The sequence below is a fragment of the Quercus robur genome, chromosome 6 (assembly GCF_932294415.1).
Source record: "Quercus robur chromosome 6, dhQueRobu3.1, whole genome shotgun sequence".
Taxonomy (NCBI): Eukaryota; Viridiplantae; Streptophyta; class Magnoliopsida; order Fagales; family Fagaceae; genus Quercus; species Quercus robur.
In genome coordinates, this window is record NC_065539.1 from 32,644,101 (window position 1) to 32,662,477 (window position 18,377).

Sequence of the window (18,377 nt, forward strand, 5' to 3'; positions counted from 1 at the left end):
TAAAAATTGGATTCTAAAATGAGAATAATGATTATTACAATCGAAATTAAAATAAATAAAAAAAATGACTCAAAAAAATGAAATGAAAAAATTCACTTTATGCTAAATCATCAATATTATTGCATATAAAAAAAACCTCTACATCCACCAAAATTTTTAACGTTTGTACTAAAATATAGTTGAATACAATAAAATAGTTCTATCTAAGAAATTATAACAAGGGAAAAAAAAAGTGGGAGACTAACCAGAGGGTAAGGGGAATATTGGAAAGTATCAAGCAAAGCATGGTGATAAGCTAAATGGCGCAATAACATGTGATACTCCCTAGCATAAGAAATCCTAGTTGTGCAACCAGCAGCTGCGTTTTTTTTTTTTTTGGCTGCTAGAGACCTGGCCGTGGAGGTGGAAGAGCGGTGTAGGAGAGAGAGAGAGAGAGAGAGAGAGAGAGAGATGTGTAGTGGAGGAAAAAAATTAGAGAGAGAGATGTACACCTTTTTTTTTTTTTTTTTTTTTTTAGCTAAAAGATAATTAATGAGATCCTAATCAGAATATTAGCATTAATGAGTGTATTTTTTGACCATTGGATCTACTTAAATCCAATGGTTTAAAAAAGGTTTAACTTTTTTTTTTTCTTTAGACCATTAAATTTAAATAGATCTAATGGTGAAAAAAAGAAAAGAAAAAGACACTCATTAATGTAGATATTCTGATTAGGATCTTATTTATTATCTCTTATTTATGACATTCTATACATATCTCTAAACCCAAAAAAGGGGATAATATGATTTTTTTCTTTCTTGTTATGAACGCCATGAGTATATATATAACCTTTAAAAGAGCTAAATGGAAGCAAAGAAGTTCATGTAGCAGATCCAACCAGATGAGATTAACGCTTTGTTTGTTTCAACGTTAACGTTTCCTGGAAAATGATTCATTTTTCAAAGAGTATTTTCTAGAAAACTGTCTTATTTTCCAGTGTTTGGTAACGACCTTGAAAATGCGCTTGAGAATGTTTTCTGGTGTTTGGTATGCAATTTTTTTTTAAAAATATTTCTTGTATAATTTAAAACATGTATATTATGTAAACTAACTAATGTAATCATTGTAAATAAAAAAATAAGAATAAATTTGGTTTTCATACTAATTAATCTAAAATTTTAATAATAGATACAATCAAAATTAATTAGTTGTCCCGATAAAAAAAAAAAATTAATTAGTTGTCAAATTTCATGATCTCTACCACTCATCTTGCTCATATAGACAGTAACGTACGTACACACACACACATATCAACCATTTGTCTATTATGGTCAGCCACAAGTCTTTAATATTACTCTAAATTATGTATTTACATAATGTACTGCATAATATATCATCACTACATAATATCTGCCAACAAAAAATATATTTGCCAACAAATGCAATTCTCCTAAACAATTATCATTCATTATATAACAATATTATTAGTCCACGGTAAAGATTGTCTCATGTAAAAGAAATTTAGAACAATATAGGTACTTGTAAGGGCACAAAATCTTCAACGGCCCAACGACTGTGTTGGGCTCGCACGCGAAAAGTCCCTCACAATAGTATTTGTAGAGAGTGGGCTTGAAAGGCCAGCGTTGGGTCACAGGGCGACATTTTGGGCCGGACTACAGGTGAACCCATATGAGATAGAGCTTTGGGCTGGATATTCAGGCCCTTCAATCTTGTATCTAGGAGGATTTGGCTCCTCGGATCATGTCCGAGGAGCGTTGGTGCTGTCTCCGGTTACCCGTCGGAGGGTTTTTATGTGATGTCCGGCATATATTATCCAGACCTTCTCTTTCATCAAGTCTTTCTCCAGAAGCTAGATGGGAGCCCCCCCTTTTGGTCACATAACATTCTCTTTTATACTCGCCTACGTTCGTTGTCCTTCGTCCACGTGTAGGGTCGATCTTTCCAGGGCAGATATCTGTCCCATCAGTTTAATCCCAAAATTGCTGGAGATGATCCATAAAGCCTAAGATCCCGGCTCTGCTAGGGGCAGTGTCATGTCAGGGAAGGGTATTAAAGACAACTTCCCCAGGATATTTTCTGATCTTTCTAGTTTACTCGTGTTCCATTCCTATCCCTGAGATTTTGGACCTGCCGAGGACGAAACCGTCCTCGGCTGTGTCTTCGGGCCACTTTTTACGTTTCCTAGTTTCGAGTTTGGGCCCTGGCCTCCTTCAGTTTTAGGACCGGTGGGCTTCCCATAAGCGTGTGGGCCGGACCCATAAACTATTGGACCCCACAGTACTATATTTAAAAATTTCATCTTTTACTTTTTTCATTCTTTCTTCTTCTTCTATTATTTTTATTTTTATTTATTTTTTTACACTTTTGTACGAAAAAGAAGTAACTTCTGCCTGGAATCCATCAAATCGAAAATTTCTTAGAGAAAAAAGAAAATCGAGCTTGAAATTCAAAGATAGAATTGGGATTTTGGTAGAAAGGAATAAAATAATTACCGCTGAAAATTTGTTCTCCTTTGCAAGTTAGAGCTATTGATCGATCAGTGAAGTAAAAAAAAAATCTAATCAGAGAATTGTGTTACAGAGGGGAAGAGAAACATGGAGAAAAGAGATAAGAGAGAGATCTATGGGAAGAGGAGAGACTAGAGTTGGTGACGGTGAGGGTGTGAGGAGAGAAAAAGCAAAGGGGAGAGAAAAAAAGTGAGAAAACTTACCACGAGAAAGAGAAGGCGCCAAAAAATGATGTTTCCCATGGCTATAGACAAAGATAATATTTATAGGAGATGCAATGCATGAAAGAAAGATTGTTTTCCAAAAAAATTTTTTGGAAAATAGCCTATAAAAAATAAGCCTTATTTTTATTAGAGTTTTCCGTTGACCAAAGATAATTTTCCATTGACCAGGTTTTTTTTGTGCTACCAAACACTGGAAAATGTGGAAAACTATCTTTACAGAAGGTTTTCCAGCAAAACAAACAGAGCGTAAAGCGTAGTTGAGTTTAATTGAGTTGTATTATAAGAGCACTTTTGTGATGAGATTGTTTGTGACAAGATTGATCAAGAAAAACTTATGAAGATTTGACCACGCATATCCCAAACCACACATGCAACAGTTATATTGATACATTAAGTAACTAATACTTGTTTGTAGTGGGTTCTTGTTGAAGAAACAACCTTCATGATCAAGAGTCAAGATCTGGAGTGTTCATGTTGATGAGGCAAGGAGCATGGTGGTGAGATTGGAATTAAGAGAAAGACAATAGAATTGATTTTGGGAAGAGAGAGAGAGAGAGAGAGAGAGAGAGAGAGAGAGAGAACGTAGACCTTTTTTGGGTTTAGAGATAGGTCTAGAATGTTATAAATAAGGGATAATAAATGAGATCCTAATCAGAATACCAACATTAATGAGTATCTTTTTATTTATTTTTATTTATTTTTTTACTGTTGGATTTACTTAAATCTAATGGTTAAAAAAATGTGTAACTTTTTAGAGTTACACCAAGTTTAACTTGAACCCATCTCATTATTGGAGTTGAATTTTGACAAATCCACCATTGGATTACATCTTCCTTTTATATCCTCCATGCTTGTAAAATTTCTAAAAAATTAAAGATCAATAGCTATTTCATTAATAAATTTTATAAATTTCAAGTTTTTGTAGTTTAAAATTACACATAAAATATAAGCTTATAGATCATATTGTAAATAATATTTGATTTACACAAAATTTGATATATGTATTAAGAGCGTAAAAAACATGCAATTTAACGGTTAGATTTTCAAAATATGCAGTAATGTTTATTTTATTGAGAAATGTAGTAGTCTTAGGCTACAATTAATTTTGTAGCTAAACTTTGTCTATATATATATGGTTTAGAATTTAATTGGTTTTAAACTCTTTGGTTTTTGCACCCAATAATTCACTTGCCATAAAAATTAAAAACTTAAATGGATACATGGCGAAAAATTGGATTCCAATTGAAATCAAATTTAAAATTTAAATTGGATTTGGACTCTTCGATTTATACACTCAATAATTCACTTGACACAAAATTAAAAACTAAATGGGACATGTGGTGCAAAATTGAGAATTCAATTAAAATCTAATTGAATTTTCTATAAGTTTTGGCTATTAATATTATATATATATTAGTTCATTTCGAATAAAAAATTATTTTTATGGTTCATGTATTATACTTACTGGTATGTAACCAGTGCTTACGCACGGGTATGATGAATTGCAGTGGTGCTATTGATATTAGCTTGGGTTTTAAAACATATAGGATATTAGTTCAATCAGGATATTTGGATGTACTAAAATAGTTTTTTCTTATAATTTTCATGATATTGGTTACATCAAGTTTCTCATTACACTGCTATTATGTATATAATTTTTAAAATCACTATTGGATATTACATATACAACATTAATTCACAATCATTGTCCGTGATATTCTACTAATTATAAATAAATACAACACCAAATAAAAGAATAAATTGGTCTAATAGTATCTTCTAAATTGAATGGGGATAGGTGCATGGGATCGTTCAGCTCAATTACAATTTGTTATGTTTAAGATCCTGGCATACAAAATATCTGAATAGAAATAGTATAAAAAATATGCTCACTAGTTTAGAGAAAAATAATAGAAAAAATATAAACAATTTAATTTGTATGGAAAGCTAACAAAAGCAAAATTCAATTTTGAATCTAATTAAATTTTCTCTAAGCATTGGTGTGTGTGTGTGTATATATATTAGTTAGTAATGGATAGTATATAGTCATGGTATATACATATGATTAGGTTTTTTTACTGTTTATTTATATTGAACTCCTCGTTTTCTATATTGAATCAACTTACTTAGCATAAAAATTTAAAAACTTAGATTAGATGAGACATCTGGCGCAAAATTAGACTCTAATTGAATTCTAATTTGAAATATAATTGGATTTTCCCTCAGCTTTACATACATATATATATATATATATAGAGAGAGAGAGAGAGAGAGAGAGAGAGAGATTATGTGTTATAATATTTGAGAAATTAATTTTAATTATATTACATGTCATTAATTAAATTTGGGAAATTAAGGGTGATTATAGAATACCTCGGAAGAACTATAAATTAAATGCATACTATCTCCTTTTACATAATACTGAGTCTCACTAATTAAATTCATAATGTGACCCACAATTCATGTGAGATGTTGAAGTATGCATTTATGGTATTCCTAAAGTATTCTATAATTTTTCGAAAGGTAATTATAATTATATATTATGTGTTGTTAAATGAGTTATAAAATGTAACCTCATACTCACACAATATTAAGATGACTAGGTATCAATAATTAATTTAGTCGTAAAATATTTGATTAAATAATAAATAATATCTGATTAACACGTAATTCGAAATACGTGTTAAGGATAATGAAAATGTGTAATTCAACGATGTAACTTTGAATATATTAAATATTAAATTAATAATTATTTTTAGTAATGTAGCATTAACAAAAGTTACACATGAGAGAGAGAGAGAGAGAGAGAGAGAGAGATTTCTTAAACTAAAATAGTTAGTGTATAGAAAATAGAAATAAATGTGTTTGCTCATTAACACATGATAATTAATTAATATTTTAACATAAATGCAAAATTTCTATGATGTGAAAGGCTAAATGAAGATAATTCCCAAGATTGTGCCACATGGTAAAACTTTAGATCACTATTACAACTCTTAGTATTACCTAGTTTTATATATAGATACGTAGATTTAGATTAAGATTTTCAAAAAAAAAAAAAAAAAAGGATTCTTGATTGAATTTCCCTTTGAATTATATATATACACACACCAAAAAAGGAGAAAAAAAAGGGAAATTAGTATGACCAAAGATGGAACAAATTAAACTTCTTTATCTAATGAGCATGCATATAGCATCACTCAAATATAGTTAGTAAGAAACTATAATGTACACCTGTCATCATCTAAATGTCTGAATACAAATCATTTGTCCCATCTAATTTCAGAAATAAGTTGTCACTTACAAGAAAACAAGTGGTAAAAACACTAATGTCTTTCAATCATAGTTGCCAAAGTTCTAATTTTGGGCCCATACAATGACACAATTGTCTCTTGCCTTATAAGTTACAATAGTACACTACCTCTTTTAATACTTACCTCTTTTAACAATTATTAAATACGTTTCTCCATTGTGTGAAAATGAAACCATGGGTCCGAAATTCAAATCTTATCAAAAGAAAAGCCCCCTTTAAATTTTATCTTGATATTTATGAGTTATGACTGGCATAGGATGGTATGGTACCAAATAATTGGATGCAAGAGAGGAGTGAATGAACAGTAACTGAGTTACTGAAGCCCAAAAAGCTTCTCATGCATGTGATCCAAATGGGGTAGTAAATCCACGTCTATTTTCATCATATAAAAAATTGGAGATGGAGGCAAACAACGACACTGACTTGAAGTTGGAGCTAGCTAGTAAGAAGTCACTACTCTCAATTCGATAGTGGAGTCAAAATATAACTTAAAAACTAAACAAATCAGTTCTACCAGAAAGATGTGAAGTCATGGTCCATATATAAAAATGGTGTTTTTCCCTCTCTGCGCGTGAACCCAGCTATCAACCTTTCTTTATTCCAATAAACCTTACTTTATTTCAAAGTGTGGGGGTGGGGGTGGAGGTGGTGGTGCAGTTTTTGCTGATCTCTAGGCATTGGATTTTCTTTGGGTTTCATTTCTTTATTGTTGTTTTGTTTGTTTAGGTGTGTGTTTGTGGTGTTGTGCTTTGCTTTTCCTAGTGTAGTAGAAAAACTAAGTACTACTACTCTTTGAGCTTGAGTTCGAAGCAAGAAAGCAAGTCACATAGAGAGAGAGCGAGAGAGAGAAAGAGAGACAGAGAGAGAGGCTGCAAAACCCAATGATGCAAACCCGAGAAGAAAGGTTTCGAATTTGAGGCAAATGTCGTCGATGCTTAGCACGAGGCAATCCTTCTTCTTCTACAACCCCTCCTCTTCATTCTTTTTCTTCTTCTTCTTCTTCCTTATCAACCTTCTCTACACCCCTGCCTTCACATCCAACCATGAAGCCTCCCTTCTATTCTCTTGGCTCCACAGCTCTGCATCAACACCACCTCCATTTTTCTCCAACTGGAACATACTTGACTCCAACCCATGTAATTGGACCTACATAAAATGTTCTTCCCAAGGTTTTGTCACCGACATTACTATACAATCTATCCAGCTTGAGCTTTCTTTGCCATTCAATCTCTCCTCTTTCCACTATCTTCAAAAACTTGTCATATCTGATGCCAATCTCACAGGGACTATCCCAGATGAGATTGGTGATTGTATGGGACTTACAACCATAGACCTTAGCTCAAATAGTCTTGCTGGTTCTATCCCTGCAAGCATAGGCAAGCTCAAAAGCCTCAAAGACTTGATCTTGAGCTCCAACCAGCTCACTGGGAAAATCCCAGTTGAGCTAAGTGGCTGCACTAGCCTAAAGAACCTGCAGCTTTTTGATAATCAGCTAAGTGGGTCTATACCACCCGAGCTAGGCAAATTGGCAAGCCTTGAAGTTCTTCGAGCAGGTGGTAACAAAGACATTATTGGGAAAATCCCAGATGAGCTTGGAAATTGCAGCAATTTGAGAGTGCTGGGGCTGGCTGATAGCAGAGTTTCAGGCTCTTTACCAACCTCATTGGGTAGGCTTAGCAAGCTTCAGACTTTGTCAATATATACCACAATGGTCTCTGGTGAAATTCCTCCTGATATAGGTAACTGCTCTGAGCTCGTAAACTTGTTTCTTTATGAAAATAGTCTCTCTGGTCCAATACCACCAGAGCTTGGTAATCTCCAAAAACTGGAGCAGTTGATGTTGTGGAGGAATAATCTTGTTGGGGTTATCCCAAATGAGATTGGGAATTGTAGTAGCTTAAGAATGATTGATTTTTCACTGAATTCTCTATCGGGAACCATACCTTTAACTTTAGGTGGCCTTTTGGAGCTTGAGGAGTTTATGATTAGTAATAACAATGTGTCGGGTTCAATACCCTCAAATCTTTCCAATGCTACAAATCTTGTACAGTTACAACTTGACACAAATCAGATCTCAGGTTTGATCCCACCAGAGCTTGGGGTGTTGTCAAAGCTCACTGTGTTATTGGCTTGGGACAACCAGCTAGAAGGAAGTATTCCTTCCACTTTGGGTGGCTGTAGTAATCTCCAAGCATTAGATTTGTCTCACAATTCACTCACTGGTAGCATTCCTCCTAGCTTATTTCAGCTCCAAAACCTCACAAAACTGCTATTGCTTTCCAATGATATTTCTGGTTCAATACCAATAGAAATTGGTAATTGCAGCTCTCTTGTGAGGCTGAGGCTTGGAAACAACAGGATTGCTGGTGGGATTCCTAACTCAATTGGTGGCCTTAGGAGTTTAAACTTTCTTGATATGTCTGGAAATCGTCTTTCTGGGTCGGTGCCAGATGAGATTGGAAGTTGCACAGAATTGCAAATGATAGACCTCAGCAACAATACTTTGGAAGGTCCTCTACCTAATTCATTGTCATCTCTATCTGAGCTCCAGGTCTTGGATGTTTCGTCTAATAGATTTTCAGGTCAGATTCCAGCAAGCTTGGGTCGTCTTGTCTCATTAAACAAGCTCATGCTAAGCAGGAATTCACTTTCTGGGTCGATTCCTCCATCTCTTGGCCTCTGTTCAAGTCTCCAATTGCTTGATCTTAGCAGTAATGAACTCATAGGCAGCATTCCTATGGAGGTGTGTCAGATTGAAGCTCTTGAAATCGCTCTTAACCTCAGTTGCAATGGACTCACTGGAACAATCCCATCTAAAATATCTGCACTGAACAAACTTTCCATCCTAGACCTTTCTCATAACAAGCTAGAGGGGGATTTGAGTCCACTTTCTGGGCTTGATAATCTTGTTTTACTCAATGTCTCTTACAATAACTTCACTGGTTATCTTCCTGACAACAAGCTCTTTCGGCAGTTATCACCAATGGATCTAGCAGGAAACCAAGGTCTCTGTTCAAATCGCGAATCTTGTTTCTTGAGTAATGATGGTAAGACAGGACTAACAAGAAACGAGAATTATGTAAGGCGGTCACGGAAACTTAAACTAGCAATTGCATTGCTGGTCACCCTGACAGTGGCAATGCTAGTTATGGGGATCTTTGCAGTCATAAGGGCGCGAAGAACCATCAGAGATGATGATGAATCAGAACTGGGGGACTCATGGCCATGGCAATTCACTCCATTCCAGAAACTAAATTTCTCTGTGGAGCAAGTTCTGAGATGCTTGGTAGATGCCAATGTAATTGGAAAAGGGTGTTCTGGGCTCGTTTATCGAGCTGATATGGACAATGGTGAAGTGATTGCAGTGAAGAAGCTCTGGCCATCAACAATGGCTGGAGGCAATGGATGTGCTGATGATAAATGTACAGTTCGCGATTCCTTCTCCACAGAGGTGAAAACCCTTGGCTCAATCCGTCATAAAAACATTGTTAGGTTTCTGGGTTGTTGTTGGAATCGAAACACAAAATTGCTCATGTACGACTATATGCCCAATGGAAGTTTGGGAAGTATACTCCATGAGAGGACAGGAAATGCCTTGGAATGGGAACTCAGATACCAAATTTTGTTGGGGGCAGCACAAGGCCTTGCTTATCTACACCATGATTGTGTCCCTCCAATTGTTCACAGAGATATCAAGGCCAATAACATCCTCATTGGCCTTGAATTTGAACCTTATATTGCTGATTTTGGCCTAGCCAAGCTTGTTGATGATGGAGATTATGCACGGTCTTCTAATACAGTTGCTGGCTCTTATGGATATATTGCTCCTGGTGAGTACTATTTCCTTTTGCAATATAGTTGTTGATATGTTTTGATGCTTGTTACTTTCTTATGCAAATCAAAGATTTTATACAAAATTAAAATTAATAATTATGGTGTATTTGGAAGTATTACATTTTCACATTTCTGAATTTGACCAAATGCAACCTGGTGAGTACTATTTCCTTTTCCAATATAGTTGTGCTTGTTACTTTTTCAAATCACATATTTTATACTCAAGCAAAATTAATATTCATGCTGTATTTGGATGTATCTCATTTTTTGTATTTCTGAATTTTACCAAATGCAATTTGTTATGGAAATTTCACCTATGAGTTCTCTCGTAAGCATTTGAGAGTTACCATACTTGCAAACAGAAGAATGAGATTTCAAACAATTTTTATAATGGATGGTTTAACAAGCCCTTTAAATTCACAACCTAATATCATATTAGAAACAGCTAACCGTAATGTTATTTTCAGAATATGGCTACATGATGAAGATCACAGAGAAAAGTGATGTTTACAGCTATGGTGTTGTAGTTTTGGAAGTCTTGACAGGGAAGCAACCAATTGATCCTACAATACCGGATGGGATCCATCTAGTGGATTGGGTTAGACAAAAGAGGGGAGGAATTGAGGTCCTTGATCCCAGCCTACTATCTAGATCAGAATCAGAAATAGAGGAAATGATGCAAGCATTAGGCATAGCCTTATTATGTGTAAACTCCTCTCCTGATGAAAGACCAACCATGAAAGATGTAGCAGCAATGCTTAAGGAGATTAAACATGAAAGAGAGGAGTATGCAAAGGTGGATGTGCTCCTGAAGGGATCCCCAGCAAACAATGTTCAAGAAAATAAGAATTCTAGTGGAGTTCCAGCCACTTCATCATCAAGACCTGCAATGCAAAGCTTGTTTCCAAAAAGCAATAATACAAGCTTCTCTGCTTCCTCACTTTTTTACTCATCTTCCTCTAGTGCCAAAATTGGTTTTAAGTGATTAATTATATAGTCGCTAAGCAGAAGGAAGTTTGCCACAAGTAGTTTCTTCGGTCTCTAAACTCTTTGTTTTTAGCATTGTAAAGAAGAAAAGATTGACATTCATTATAACTAAATGCAGATAAAGCCACAGGTTGCAAGTTTCGTTTCTGCGGTATTTTATTTTATTTTTTTAACAAGTGGGAGAAAGGCATTCGAACTTAGGTTCTCCTTATTGGAAGAATCAAGCAATACATATCTATATATATTTAAAAACTGAAGCGTAACATTTATTACTGTTATACTCCTGTTGAGCTACATTAGCAACCACATCATCTACCTATTTCCAACCATTTCTTCCACTATTTCAAACCATAATGTTTCTTTTACATTTTCATCTCTTCACGACTCTCAACCTTAATGTCACTCTTTATCCATCCCTTTCTCTTTCTTTTATTTTGGCTCTTCTTATCCCCATTCTATTACTATAAATATGTGATTCTTTCTCTCATTCTATACATATTTTTCCACATGAAAAAAGGTTATTACTTCTCTCTCTCTCTCTCTCTCTCTCTCTCATGTTTTATTTTTATGTGAATTTTTATTTTTTGTATCTCTACTTTAGATTGATGAATTTATGTGTTCTTTAGAATTTTACTTTGGGTTGATACAATTTGGTTTTATGTTTTGAGTTTTTAAGTTATTATCTTTTTTCTTTTCTATGATTGTTAAATGTTATCCGATTGCATATAAAGATAGTTTATAAGAATATAATGTTATTTTATTATATAACATGACTTGGATAATTTGGTATTTGACTCATAACTATATTTTTTGTGATACTTTTTCTCATTTTATTTTCTATTTATCTCCCAAAATATGTAATTATTCTCTCTCTCTCTCTCTCTCTCTCTCTCTCTCTCTCTCTCTCTCTCTATATATATATATATAATTTATTCTTTCTTGCAACTTTACTTTAGGTTGATGAATCATTGTATTTTTTTTTATAATACTATTTTGCGTTAATATGATTTGGTAGTGTGTGTGTGTGTGTGTTTTTTTTTTTTAGTTTTCCATCACAAGTCTTCTCTTTTCCTCTTATAACTTTTGTTTGATTTTTTTGACATAATACTTAGTTATTTTGTAAGTGAGATTCCGAATTTATATCAAAATACAATCTTGGCTATGTATTTGAATGTGTTTATCAACTATTAAAACCGCCCAAGATGAATATGTATAGACAATATTTTTGTTTTAATTTTTCATTGATTTATTATTTAGTTATAACATCAAAATTAAAATAGATGAATATGTAAAGTTAAAACTGCCTAAATGTATTTGCAAAGCCAATATATTTATATATTTAATATTGTCAAAAAATTAAATGTAAAAAATAAATAATAAAAAGAATAATGACGTGGCCAATGATGTGGTAGATGAGGAGGCTAAATAGGAGCGTAGCAATAATAAATGTAATATAAAGGCCAATTAAAGGCAATTAAATCTTAATAAGTGAAAGTGTATATAGTCAAATTTTTTTTTTTATTAGATCACATTCTCTTTATGTTTTTTATTTTATTTATTTATTAAGGAAATTCTCTTTATGTTGTTATACAAATTATTTTCTTTCAATTCAATAGGTGAAGTGTTCAATTTTAGAAATAAAGTATACATTTTTTTTTTTTACATATTATTTTAAATATTACATTTATAATATGGTATAATCTCTTAGGAATTTTTTTAGAAATATGCAGTTCCATCTCATGTATCTATATTAGTAAACAAAACCCAATCAATAGTTCGAAGTTACTCATACAATATGAAAAATTATAAATATGATAATCTCTTCTAAGAGAATGAAATTTTTGAATAATATATTTGAAATTTAAACAATTTAGTTATATAGGAAAAAAAATTAAGAAAATATAATGCACAATAACATAATTTAGCAAAATATGGACCACCTAAAAAATGAATAATATCAATCAAAAAAATCCAAATAATAAAAAGATGATATTTTTTTGGGATAGATAAATGAAAAATAATTTTAGAAATTATTTAATTTTTTGAGTGAAAAAATTATTTTTCATAGAATTTAAAGAACAAATTATATATTATACTATAACTACAAAATAATTATCAATTCCTACGCAGCGTATGGGCTTGCGACTAGTTTTACATAATTGTTAAATAGATACGCAGAAGAACTACTTTCTTCTGAGTTTCAAGTTCGAATTCACAGCATGAAAAGACAGTAATAGGCCTGCCAAGAGCATCTTGGTGGATTCGAGTTAGGACTGAATTGGTTTGAGTAGGGTTCAGATTGATATGACATTAACCAAGGATACAGACAACCTGAGCATGGAAATAATTGGATGGGTTGGTGGAGCATTTCCATAACCTGATTCCCTTCATTTGTTCTTGGGAAAACAAGGGAAGGAAAATGCATAAGAAATTTCTAAAATTACACAAGGAATAAAGGAAGGCAATATTATGTACAAGGGAGAGGCTCCCCTCCCATTTAAAACTCTCATGTTTCCTCCCTTTTTAATACAGATGGGGGAGACGTGGCAAGTAACAAATCTAACGGTAGAAAATAAAACACGTCACAAAATATTTTTTATTCTTAATTGCCCACACCTTTCAGCAATCACCTTGCAAACCCACCGGGGCCACCACTGATGCAACAACGACTTTGAGCAAACAGGATGGAGCCATTGGAGATGATGCGTCTTACAACGACTTTGCAGCAAATAGGACAGAGCCATTGGAAACGATGGCAAAGGCACAGGTAGGGGTGGCAAATGGGTGGGTTGGATCATAAATGGGTTGGGTCCTAAATGGATTGGGTGTGTAATTATTCATTTATGACCCGTTTATATATAAATTAATTATCCATTACCCGCCCAACCCATTTAATTAGTAACCCGCCCATTTAACCCAATATGACCCTAATAAATAAATAATTTGTTAAAAACTTTTTTTAAAAAAATTAAAAGTTCAAAAATCACTTTTCCTATACTTTCCTTTCATTTTCCCTTCATAAAATTCATTTCTCAGCATCCAACAAAGCCACAAAGAGAGAAAAAAATGACTTTTTTTTTTTTTTTTTTTTTTTTTTTTTTTTTTTTCCGGCAACGAAACAGAGTCTCAAGCACACTGAAGGTCATAAAATTCCTTTCATTTCCTCCTTCCCTTCTATTCCCTTTGTTTTACTCGGCAACCAAACAGACCATTAGAGAAAGAAAGAGAAAAAGTTAAAGTTGTCAACTTCAAAAAATAAAGAAAAAAAGTTCAAAAATCACTTTCTTTTGCTTTTTCTCTCTCTTTCTTTCTCTTTCTCACTCGCCTTAAAATCAGAGAAAGCCAAAGCAAAGAGTGGAAACTCAAACTCAAAACCAAAAGCAAAGCCAAGAAACATTACCACAGCAACAGCAGCAGCAGCAAAACCAGAAGAACAAGGCGAACATGAAGAAGTCTTCGTCGAAAAACTCCGATTCATCAGCTCACTACAATGACTCGCCTCACTCGTCGCTCTGATACGAACTCGGCGACCCTCCCGAGACGCCTCCGTACCACTCTCGTGAGGCCTTGCCGGAGAAGCCGCTGCGGACTACTCCAAAGCCATCATTGTCGTCGACAAGTACACTCAGTTCTCTCTCTAGAATTTCCTTTTGTTTGGTTGGTGAGAAAATCTGAGGGAAAGTGTTTGGGCTTAGAGATCTAGAGGTTAAAGTGTTTGGTTAATGAGAAAATCTGAGGGAGAGTGAGACTGAGGTCATACTTTTATTTAAGTTTTAGAATTTAAAAGGGTTTAATAGATATTAGTGGGTTTATTTAATTTTAAAATTTAGATGGGTTTAGTGGGTATTAGTGGATTTATCCATTTAGACCCATCTAATTAAATAACCAAATGAGTTTTTATCCATTTAACTCAAATACTCAAATGAGTTGGGTTAAGACTTATCCAAATAAGGTAGGTAATAGGCAGGTTCATGGATATGGATAAAAATTGCCACCCTTAGGCACAGGACTTGCCTTTCCATCGATTGAAACACATGAACTTTTATTGATGGTAAGATTTATCTGTGAATTCCCATGCCCAAAACTCACATCAAATCTGATCCAATTCTCCAAAACCACCATCTATAAAAATAAAAAGCACTGTCAACCCATCAACCACCCACAACGCATATTCATTCTATCCATATTCGCAAATCTAGAGAAACCAAACCCACATTAAAAATACCCAGCCTCTGCTGTCGAACCAGACAGCCCAACTTATCTAGTTTTGCTTTACCGCAAGCTCATCGGAGGACCTCCGTTTCGTGTGCCACTACTGGACCTAGCTAGCCTCGACGGCGTCAACGCTCTAGCCACAACACTCACCACCACATCAGTCCCAATTGCCACAGTTTCTTGGGTGTGTCCCTTGCAGTCGAACGCAACCAAACTGCAACGAAAAATTTCCAGCATGTTTTGAACTGAACACCTCTGATGCTCAGACCATGAGAGTGTTGACAGGAGAAAGAAGAAAAGAAGGGAAAAAGAGACAAAAAATTGAGAGAATGACATGGCATACTTTTAGCCTTTAGATTGTTTATCTATCACGTGTCCTTCATGTACATTAAAATGGGAGAGAATGGGAGAGTTTTAAACGGGAGGAGAGCCTTTCCCTATGTGGAAGCTCTATTTTTCCTTTTCCTTTCCCTTTCCCATAATCCAATTATTCCTAGAGACAGCAGAACCATTGGCTTTGGGCAATTCATTGAGGTTAATGGCCTGGGACTAGTTTTTTTTTTTTTTTTTTTTGGTAATCTGGAGAAAGGCATAAAACTAAAACAGAGGAGGAATTACAACTGGGCCAGGACAAAGCCTGGAGTGATAAAGACCATAAAGGTCCGAAACATAGGGCTAAACAAACTGGGGGAAGGGGAGGAGAAATACAGAAAATCAGGAAACATCTTTGCACCAAGGCGAGCAAGAGCATCTACATAGGAATTAGATTCACGGTAGCAATGCCTCACTTTGACTTGGGGAATTCTAGAAATCAACAATCTGCAATCTGCCACAATAGAGGAGTTAGATGCATTGGAGGACCCCGAATTGTTCATTAGATCAGCTACCACCTTAGCATCCAAATCTATTTCTAAGGCATTAATATTGAGATCAAGACACATAGTGAGGCCATTCCTAAGAGCCCACAGTTCTGCCAAGAAGCTGGTGGTATGCCCAATTTGTCTAGCAAAACTGTTGACCCATAACCCTGCATCATCCCTGAGCACACCGCCTCCCCCAGCAATCCCAGGATTCCCTAAAGCAGATCCGTCCGTGTTCAGTTTATACCAGCCCCTATAGGGCCTTTCCCATCTTACCATCTTAAGAATCCTTGGCTTATACAAGCTATTCCCTTGAGCACAAAAGAAAAATTCCACAGCTCTTTGAATGACTTCTTGGTGAATAGAAGGAGAAGGAGCTTGGTTTTGGAATACCACCTTGTTACGGTGAATCCAAATGGTCCAGATGCCAAAAGAAAATAAAGTATGCCACGGAACAGAGAAAAGGCTGGCATTATTTACCATTCTACAGTTGACTTCAAAACAAGTATGTAAGTCTTGAGAAAAAAAAGTAGATGTAAGGCTTTGGGGTTTGAGATTGTGCTAGACCTACGACGCAACAGGGCAGTCCCGAAGGAGATGCAAGATTGATTCTGGATATTGGTGGCAGATAGGGCATAATGGATTAATATGTAAACCCCTTTTGGCAAGGCATTCTCAAGTAGCAATACTTTTGTGTAAACACATCCAAATGAATTTCTGGATTTTTGGCAAAAGATTCAACTTCCCAATCCACCTACCATTGAAAGGAGGAACAAAATCAGCCTGAGTGGTTGCAAGCTTGTATGCACTAGCAAGGCTGAATTCCCCATTGGAGGTAGCAGCCCATATGAGTTTATCCATTTCATTTGACACACAGGAATGGGGCATGGCCTTTATTTCCATATAGATCTTTGCAGGGAGTTCCATAGAGATTTTACATCAATTCCACCCAAATTTCGATGCAACATCACCAATTCTCAGCTCCTCCTCCTCCCTAGTGAGAGGTCCGTGAATAAGATACCTCAGCGGACCCTCTGAAGTCCAGTTATCAAACCAGAAACTAATGTCACTGTCCCGACCCAAGCTCCATCTGGTTCCTACATTAAAAATCACCTTGCCTTTTTGAAGAGCCTTCCAAGTACGGGAGCTAGGAAGGGATTTCTCATTGCTGGATTGGAGACGTCTTTGGGATAAGTATTTCTTCCTCAAGACTTGGGACCAGAGAGCATTTTTCTCCTCATGGAACCTCCAGTTTAACTTAGAGAGATAGGCCAAATTTCTACCCTTCGCCGTTTGAATACCGAGACCACCCTCAGCCTTGGATTTAGTGACTTTTCCCCAACCCACCCAGTGCATTTTCCTCTTAGACTCTGAAGAGCCCCACAGAAAATTCCGACTGGTTTTATCCAGGTTATCTAGGATTCTGGAGGGGAGAAGAGTAGATTGCATGACATAGGAAGGTATGGAGCTAATGGAAGCTTGGACAAGAACCTTTTGACCATCAAAGGACAGAAGGTTAGCTTTCCACCCAGCTAGTTTCTATTCAACACGGCTCAAGACGAAGTTAAGGTCTTGATTTGAAGAACCCGCATGTCTAAGGGGAAATCCCAAGTAGCTACCAAGATTAGGGGTGGAGCGAAAACCAAGAATATTGCTCAATGTTTCCCTCTGCTCCTGATCCACATTAGGGGAAAAGAAAACTCTGGATTTAGAGAAATTGACTCTCTGCCCAGACAGCAAGCAAAACTCCTCAATAGCCTCTCTCACACTACCGCAATTTTCTTCGTTAGCTTTCGCAAAAAGAAGTAAGTCATCAACAAAGAACAAGTGCGAAAAGGCTGGACCACTAGAAGAAGCTTTAATAGGATTCCAAGCTTTCTGAAAGCATTTGTCCTCAATGATTCTACCTAAGACTTCCATACAAAGGATGAAGAGATAGGGAGAGAGAAGACCACCTTGCCGAGTACCTCTCGAGGGAAGGAAAGAGTCAAGGGCTCCACCATTAACTAAAATGGAAGCCGTGGAGGAGGACCCACAACTCATAATAAGTTGAACCATATCCGAAGGAAAGTTGGTTGCTTGAAGAACATCTCGAATAAAAGACCATTCAAGTCTATCATAAGCTTTCTCAAGGTCAATTTTGATGACCATATTCCCCACTTTACCTCTCTTCCTACCAACACTATGGATTATCTGTTGAGCGATAATGGCATTGTCCACTTCTTTTCGCCCCGAGACAAAAGCTGTTTGGAAGGGAGATACCAAACTATCTAGGCAAGGTCTAATCCTTGTAACAATAATTTTGGAGATAATCTTATAAACGAAATTACAAAGGGAAATGGGACGGTAATTACCGATGGTTTCCGGCCCTTTTATCTTAGGAATAAGGGCGATATGCGTCTAGTTTAGATAGGCAGGAACCTTCCTTTCATTGAAA

The 18,377-nt window shown here is 35.5% G+C and overlaps 1 protein-coding gene across 1 annotated transcript; it reads left to right on the forward strand.

Moving 5' to 3' along the window:
* The first annotated feature begins 6,479 nt into the window (after positions 1-6,479).
* LOC126688467 (LRR receptor-like serine/threonine-protein kinase RGI1) lies at positions 6,480-11,006 on the forward strand. Its single transcript, XM_050383167.1, has 2 exons — positions 6,480-9,874; positions 10,346-11,006. The coding sequence occupies exons 1-2, from the start codon at positions 6,967-6,969 to the stop codon at positions 10,861-10,863; spliced, it is 3,426 nt and encodes a 1,141-aa protein (XP_050239124.1). The 5' UTR covers positions 6,480-6,966; the 3' UTR covers positions 10,864-11,006.
* The last annotated feature ends 7,371 nt before the right edge of the window (positions 11,007-18,377 follow it).

Coding starts and splice junctions, on each gene's coding strand:
- LOC126688467 (XM_050383167.1), top strand. CDS start 6,967: ATGTCGTCGATGCTTAGCACGAGGCAATCCTTCTTCTTCTACAACCCC. Junction 9,875..10,345: donor TTATGGATATATTGCTCCTG/GTGAGTACTATT, acceptor TGTTATTTTCAG/AATATGGCTACATGATGAAG.